Source organism: Artemia franciscana, chromosome 5 (genome assembly GCF_032884065.1).
Source record: "Artemia franciscana chromosome 5, ASM3288406v1, whole genome shotgun sequence".
Lineage (NCBI taxonomy): Eukaryota > Metazoa > Arthropoda > Branchiopoda > Anostraca > Artemiidae > Artemia > Artemia franciscana.
The window spans coordinates 28,243,790-28,252,595 of record NC_088867.1 but is presented as its reverse complement, the minus strand read 5'-3'; the positions used below and the strand labels follow the sequence as shown (position 1 = coordinate 28,252,595).

Below are 8,806 nucleotides of genomic sequence, written 5' to 3'. Positions count from 1 at the left end.
TATATATATATATATATATATATATATATATATATATATATATATATATCTATATATATTTCTATATATATATATATATATATATATATTTATATATATATATATATATATATATATATATATATATATATATATATATATATATTATATATATATATATATATATATATATATATATATATATATATATATATATATATATATATATATATATATATATATATATATATATAATAGAAATATCTGTCACTAAGCCATATGGCTTGTGCAGCCTTTTTTCGAACTACAAAACAAATTACTTATCAATGTGTCTCATAAAAATATCAAAAAGAAAAAGAAAAACAAGTAAATTAGAAATCATTAGTTGAGACCCTGTACTATACTATTCTATGCTGTATCCATACTCTTTCTATTTAAACTAAATCATAAACACAGAAAATGGTGCCTAAGGGACATACGGAAAGCCAGCCTATCTTTCTCTTGAATTATATTATTAGGAAGGGACTCCCATCTAGAAGAAAAAACATGGCAAGCTGAAAGTGCTGATCTTGTAGACCCAACAGGCTTTCTAGTTAATGACGAATTCCTTGTCCCATATTCAGGCTGATCTCTCTCAAGAACACCAATCAAACATTCAAGCGCATTCTTATGCAATATATAATGTAAAAAGAGCCTTATAACAAATATAGAAAGTAGAAAGATCAATACATAGTTTAATCAAATTATCTCTCAGCACTTCCAATTTAAAGCGAAATATCTCATCGCAAAACTCATCTAATGAGAGACTTGAAGCAAAACAGTGATTCACTTTGGATGTGTAAGCTGATTGCCTAAGGGCAGTTAGACTCTACTGCATCGCCTTTGTCAACGTGGCGTTAATCAGAGATGCAAGGGTAATATGAATGAATGAATGAATGAACTGTAGTACCTGTAAAAGTATGAAAAAACACAAAGTACAGAGTATTATAAATAAATAAAATTATAAACAGCGAAGAAAAAAAATTCAAACTAACAAAAGACAACATGGACTAATTAACCAGTATCAATATGGAAAAAAGGCTGCAGAGGGTTGTAAACGTGAATAAAGTTGATAGTCTTTTTACATAAATCATCGCTGGAAGACCGAATCCGAGAAGGCAGATCTATTAAACCAAATCGAGCAATTATTTTTTTTTATTTCGGTGCCATCTAGGAAGCCAGAGGAGGAATTTGCAATATCTGTAATAAGCCACACGTAGAGCATGGTAATCTTTCTTACGAAACAGATGAGCCATGCCTGATAAAACAAAAGCACAGGGGCAAAATAAGCGTTATAAATCATGCACAAACCGTTGCGGTTGTAATGGCTTTCTTTGGGGATATTTTTCCGTAAGCGATGCGTAGGTTTTTCACAGCTTGTTTCACTAGGGATGAACAGGTTGTGGAAAGTGTTGGGCTGAAACAGAGACCAAGCCAACTAACTAATGAAGAGCATGGCAGAACTGCAGTCCCAGCAACGAATGGAGCGACCGCATAAGGGCTATTAAAACAAATAAACTTGCATTTAGACACACTAACTGACAGTCCAATCTTACATAGTTCATTGGTTAAAATAGTAAAATTGGAAAGCAATCCACGGCGAAACGGGGAACAAGAAGAACGTCGTTTGCATATGCAACAGAAGGCAAACCAATATTATCATAAAAAACAGAACTTTTAAGGGGACGCAGGCACGATGCAAGCACACATTTAAATATGATAGGAGTCAATACAGGACCTTGCCAAACTCCCTTATTAATTTTTACCGGGTCAGATATTTGGCCATTCCAAGTAATTTGAATGTTAGACTTTGACTACCAAGAAGACAATAAACATAGTTCAGAAGGATTAACACCTGAAGACGCAAAGGAAAATGGAGCCTGAGAGTGCACAATATTGTCGGAGGCCCCAGAAATGTCAACAGTAAGACAGTATAGAGACATTTTAGTTTTTACGGTATCTTTCACGAGTCGGCTTAAAACATGATGTACATGGTAGCAACCGAAACTTTCCGAAAACCAAACTGGAAAAGGCTTAAAATCACAATTTGACTCAATTTCTGGTAGTAATAAATGTTCAAGCAACTTACTTAAAAAACACGATAGTGTAATAGGACGATAATTTACACATGACGTGGGGTCCTTGCCTCGCTTTTGAATGGACGTTACACGGCCATAAAGGAAACAATCAGGAATGAACGACTGCGCTAAGCAAGACTGGAAAAATATATGTAGATGGTTAAGTAGAGCAGGACAATCACAAGCAAAAAATCGGTAAGAAAGGCCGTCGCCATCAAGGCTATTTGAACGCTTAATTTTTCTTAAAGCCCGGCGAATTTTAGATATTGCTACAGGCTGGACGTGAGCCTGCAGGAGACGGTATGGTGATAGCGGTTTAAGCAACTTATAATAAAAAGACTGAAGAAAAATATTAAATACACTGAACACACACTTATAATGATCAACAAAATTAGGTAGCTGGAGACAAGATAGGGCAGATGTAGAACATTTCTCACTATTAATAACCTTATTCCAGGAGGCCTTATTAGTGGGGCCTGGCCATGCATTCCAGTATGCTCTCTTCAAACTGGCCTTATATTCAAGTTTACACTTTTGTTTCACAGAGAACACAGCTCCGAACGATGGTTGGTCACATGATATCCAAATACTTAGCCTAAATTTGGCTTTTTACTTAGCATGTTTTTCTTCGGGATCAACCTTCCAATTAGGCTTTCTTGTACCAATCCGAACTTTATCTACAGGTACTGCAGCTTTGGAAGCAAATTTAAGGAACAATTTGATAATAATAACAATTTAGGTCAACTCCACTTGAAGGCGAGGAAACTGAAGTTTACAGCAGGTGATATGGTACTTTTATGGTCGACAGTAAAGCAGTTAGCGTAGCAAGTTATAGGGGACATTATCACGATCCCACAAATTACAGCTAAGAATAAGGTGACCGTCATCAATCTTCACTTTGTTTGCCCTGACAATCGATGATAATAAGCTGGAACTAGAAGTGATCACATGATCCAGGTTCGATTTTGCACAGCCTCTGTTATGAATATACATGAATGGGAGGCTCTTATCTGCAACGTGATATCTGCTAGGAAGTGATTCTAGCAAGAAGATTGACCTATCGGAGGTACCAAGAATGTCACAGTTAAGGTCACTAGCTATAACCCAATTAAGGTCTTTCAAACGTAGACTTTCGAGTAGATACTTTAAAACTGGAACAACATTTAGCGAAAGATGTGAACGATGCTAGAGAGCGTCTATCGCAAGGTAAGTAAACGTTTATAAAGGTGGTATTGTCATTGTCACATTGAATCACTAAGATGTTATCATCACAATGAATCACAGAGGGCTTTGATGGGGAATGGAAGAAAATTGCTAGACCACCGGAAAGGCGGCTTCTAGTTTTCTTGGCCTCTTGCAAAAAAAAAATGGTGGACAGAAGATGACTTTAGGCTAGAAAGTTTTGATTTGGTCAGAAGATGTTCTTGCAAGAACACTATATCATGGACTAATATCCATTAATTAATAAGTCTTTTTTTTGCCATTAATATTGAGAGAAGCAAAACTTAAAATAGTGGCTTGGTTCATTTTGGAGCAGAGTTCAGAGCGCGTTTGATCACGGGGCAATTCATACAATAGGAAACATGAGCTTCGCCTCAGTTGGCACATTTCGGAGCCTCTAAGCAAGGATTGTTTTTAGTTTTGGAATGACATCCAGAAAATTTAGAACACTTCATCTCATTCGGGGCACATGGGCAGTGAGCTAACGAATGATGGATACTTTGGCATCTAAGACACCGTCTGGGCCGTTCTTTGTATTTCCATATTTTAAAAGACTCATAACTCAAGTACAGACCTGTAGCGATGGCAGATTTTAGTGCAGCGGAATCAAGGAACTCTAAACGGAATGTATGAGAAAAGCCAATCTGGGTGGCGTCAACAAGACCAGGAATTGCAGAGATGAGAATACTGCTAGAAACACTATTCAGAAGTCTTTTGATTGCTTTAAGAGGTTTGCGATCGATCACTTTAGCAAGAATATTTGGATAGCTTGCAACAGAAGATGCCGCAAGAGAATTGGTGGAAACTTTATCCCGCTTGACAAAAACCCATCTTTTCCTTACCGGATCGGACTTTACCAACATAATTCCGTCATGACCGGCAAAAGAATCAAGCTTTTCCTTGCGAGAAATGGGGTTTCTTATTTCTGGAGGTGGATATTTAAGAGCGACAGCGTACGAGGGTTTGCGATTGGTACCCTTACTATCCGAGACCAAAGAGCTATTTATAGACGTTGCTGGACTATTGAGGCGAGCAGGCGATTTTAGCTGATCCAGGTACTGGTTGACTTTGGCGGTAAGGATAGAATAAGCTGACGCCAGAATGCTGGGGACTTCAGAGGGGGATTTGATCATGAGCTCTGGAATATCAAAATTTTCTGCAGAACAGCGAGAAAGAGTAGCGATAATCTCCGACAATCAACTATTCTTAGCACTGGGTCCTGAACGACGAGGTATATGCTCATTTGGGAAGCAATTGCTATATAAAAGTTTCTTAGCACCAAGAACGTCTTAATACGGGAAAAAATTACTAGCGTATTTCACAAACGACTGATGATACAACCCCTCATCGAGATTGTATTGAGCAAAGTTCAAAACTGGGCAATAATAAAGCGGATTGGTGTTCCAATTGTCCATGGTAAGCAAATTTTGCTCACGACTTGGTATCATTCCAAAAACAAATAAGCAAAAAAGGTATATCCACAGAGAAGTTCTCAATAAGCACAATTATGAAGTGATTTGCGCTGGCTGAATGAATGCAATAAGAATAAATAATATCTTATCTTTGAGTGGGACAAGTAATTCAGCTATTTGCAAGTAATCCAAATATTTCAATACATGACTCAGGTGATAGTAATGCTGAATACTAACTCACAGTTACAATTCACAAATAATCCTTAAACCGTAATCACATATAAGTTTGTAAATTTATCTAACAAGTTTCAATTACAAGTTCAAAAGAATTTCACTCGTTATTTATTCCGAACAAATACAGATTTAATCCGGCCTAAATTCAATTAGTTGTTCACTGGTCAAACACCAAAGAGAACTGAAAAATTTGACGTAACTTACGCAAATACGGTACAAAACCTTCTTGGGGTCTGATTTGCAGATAATATTTATCGGTCGCTGGGGTTCAGCTGATCCTGGAATCTGCGAAAATAAAGAGGAAGATTTTAATTTACCCTGATAGACAAATACAAACATTACAATAGATGACGTTTTTATGGAGATTATGCACTTGCGTCTCCAGAAAACCAATCAACAAGAAGAACAAGAAGAAGATGGCGTTTTTTCACTCTAGCTACAACAGCAACCTGGTTGTTAGGAAAAAAGAATAGTAGCCTAGGATTAAATTCAGATATTAATATGATACCGACTATTGGCACCATAAAAGCTGAGTTAGCCAGTGCCCAAGAAAGACTCAAGTTTGTTGATGATAGTATTGGAAGGAGCAAAAGAGTGTAGGTATTTGTTAATTGTTTAATAGGCCTATCTGGCCAGGCTTAGTTATTAAAGCCTAGACAAAGCATTTGGTAAATCTACTATTTACGACATAATTTAGTTTGGAAAAATGAGAATAGATCATTTGCTGCCTATTTTTTACTGCTTCTTAGTTCAATAATTAATTGTTCTCTCAATTTCCATTGTGAGCCCAAAGTTTAAAATATTCCCTTTGCAGATGATTAAAATAATAGTAATTATTACACCCTGCACCCTGATGATTCCATGTATAGCTCTAGGATATAGGATAAAATATCCACTAATCAGACAGCTAATGACTATTTTAATGGTTAAATCTCTAATTTACCACCTAGAAAGTCAACTTCTCAACCATTAAATTTGTCAAAGTCCTTGACAAATCATATAAGGGTCAATGTTAGTATTACCCAAACATGGGTCATGAAAGCATTGTTAATAGATCCATTGACTTTTGGAACATCTTTTCTCTCTTGCAAATCTTCCACAAACTCACTGTTATAGAGTAATTCTGGCCCAAATATTCTTGTATTTGTCCATATGGAATTGCAATCATTTCCATTTATGTTGATTGGATATTTGAAATCACAAATCTGTAATAGTTTAGAAACAAATTTGGGCTATTTATTTACACATTAGGGGGTGGGGTAAAGCATAGCATATATTAAATATTTAAACTAACCATTGCTGTATTTAATATGTGCTATGCTTTACCCCCCCCCCCCTAATGTGCAAATATATGATAACTCCATAATGGTGAGTTTGCAGTAGTTTTACTTGATTTGGATTTATTTTTAAAAAATTTTAATGCAACAAAATATGAATATTAGCCTCAGAATGATTTTTTGAAAGTTAGTAAGTGCAAGAGTTGTTGTTTTCTTTGCCAAGATTATTTTTCCCATGGACTTCTGTTTAGAGTACATTGTATAATAAAAATTGTGCATGCAAGTTACATGGTAATGTTAATTGTAAAACAAGTGATGTAAGTTACATATTAGAATATAATAAATGCTTTCTACAATATGTGGGGGAAACAACTAATAATATATATAAAAGATTTTCTGGACACAAGACAACAGTTAATAAAGAAAAAACTAATAACTATCTAGTTCAACATTGTAATAGTGGTATGTGTTCCATATCAGATATAACTGTCACAATTTTAGAAAATTTAAATAAAGAAGAGAAAAATAATAGACTACATAAACAGGAGGATTTCTGGATCCATACTCTTGGTACAGCTTATCCTTTTGGGCTAAATGATGATGTAGCAAAATATGGTGACATGTCTCATGTTGTTGTTGAATGTATTGATGGTCTAATGGACCATCCTTCTTTTACTTGTTCTACTAAATGTAAAAAATGGTCAAGAGGACATAGGAAGAATAATAAAAAAAATGAATTAGATTTACATGTGTTTTCTATAGATCTTTGCCAGCTACTTGAATCTAGGAGTATGATTTCTGTAATAAAATGTCTAAATGATTTATCCAAGAGGAATTTAATCAAGCTTTTCTGGATTGTTAAGAATAATACAGCTCTTGAATATAATTCTAAAGTAATATGCAATGCAATTTGCATTTTAACTAAAGCAAAATTTATTTCAAAAAAGAAAAAGTTTGATAAGATTGGTAATAAGGACAACAGATTATATCTACCCATTAATTTTACTTGTAAGCAGATTGAAGATATTAATTTACTGGAAATTTTAAATCAGCAGGTTGTGAAACAGACCCCTCCTAGTAATCTGAATTATAATAATTGTCCAGTTTTAACTTCTAAATTTTCTAAAACTTTTGGGCAAATGATTTTTAATTATAATTTAATACTTAAAAGATTGGATAGTGATATAAATTGGAAACCTGTTTGTAACTGTTAGCAACTTGGCCCATTTGTGAATCCCACTTACAAACATGTTATGACAGGGGACTTGTCAGTAATAAAGCAAGATGATCTTCAAATTATAATGAATAAAGGGGCTAATTTCCATCTTTCTCATCGTGTGAAACCATCAAGTATTCTTGATAGCTTGGAAAATGATTTTGATTTATTTATTGTTAAGTGGTGTAAGAAAGAGAATAAAAATAAAGTGCATTTTCAAAGTTGGAAGAATTTAATTATTAGTAGAATATGAAATAAAATATATTCTAACTTAAAAAATAGTAACAATAAATCATTATTTATAATGCTAAGATAAAACAAGCAATTGCTAATCTACAGAATGAATTTGTAATTGTGCTGGTGGATAAAGCTAATAATAATTTTGCCATAATTTGTCAGGAGCTGTATTGTGGTGTCTTAAAAAGGGATTTATGCACAACTAATGTTTACAAAAAGGTAAATTTAGAGGATGAGAATTTAATTGAAAAAACTGAAGAAACACTTTTTAAGAAATTTAAGATTAAAATTAATAACAATGATAAAAAGTTCCCTTTCCTATATTGGACTGTAAAATCTCATAAGAATCCACCTAAACCACAGTTTATTGCTGGAGCAGCTAAATGTCCAACCCACATTGCTGCTACTGACCTCTCTTTAATTTTAAAGGAAATTATAAATAAACTTAAAACCTATTGTTCTGGTATTAAAAAAATTTCAAATTTTAATCCATATTGGAGTGTTAATAATTCATTGCAGGTGATAGATTCTTTAACAATGGTTTCACATAAAAGAGTTGAGTCTTTCGATTTTGCAACAATGTTTACTAATTTATCACTTAATGTAGTTTTAGATAATTTAAAAATGGTTATCAAGAAATCTTTCCTTTTATCTAGTAAGAGGTTCTTAAAAATATACACTTATAATGAAAAAGCTATATGGACAAACTGCTTTAAGACTACAGTTAACTTGAGATGTTACAGCTTAGGTATCATTTTTGATTTATTAGAATTTGTTTTATATAATACTTATATAACATTTAATGGTAATTTGTACAAGCAAATCATGGGAACTCCCATGGGGGGGGGGAATGCCAGCCCATTTATAGCTGACTTGTTTTTAAGTCAACTTGAATATAATTATATGATGGATAAGAATAATCCAAATAATTTAAAACATGTTTTGTCAAATAATAAAAGATATTTAGATGATATTTTGTTTTTAAATTGTAAGGAACTCATTGATATTTCAAAAAATGTATATCCATCAGAGCTTACTCTTGAATGTAGTCATGGTGCTGGTCTAGAAGATTATTTCATAGATTTAAATATTAATATTTCTGATAATAATAGA

General features: G+C 33.6%; 1 protein-coding gene across 1 annotated transcript in view; it reads left to right on the top strand.

The window, feature by feature from the left end:
* Positions 1–5,368: 5,368 nt before the first annotated feature.
* The window catches only part of LOC136027210 (pinin-like), a 43,637-nt gene continuing 40,199 nt past the window's right edge, over positions 5,369–8,806 (top strand). The window contains exon 1 of the mRNA XM_065704238.1: positions 5,369–5,559. Within this exon, the coding sequence (XP_065560310.1) occupies positions 5,465–5,559 (95 nt within the window). The 5' untranslated portion in view covers positions 5,369–5,464. The remainder of the gene's footprint in view (positions 5,560–8,806) is intronic.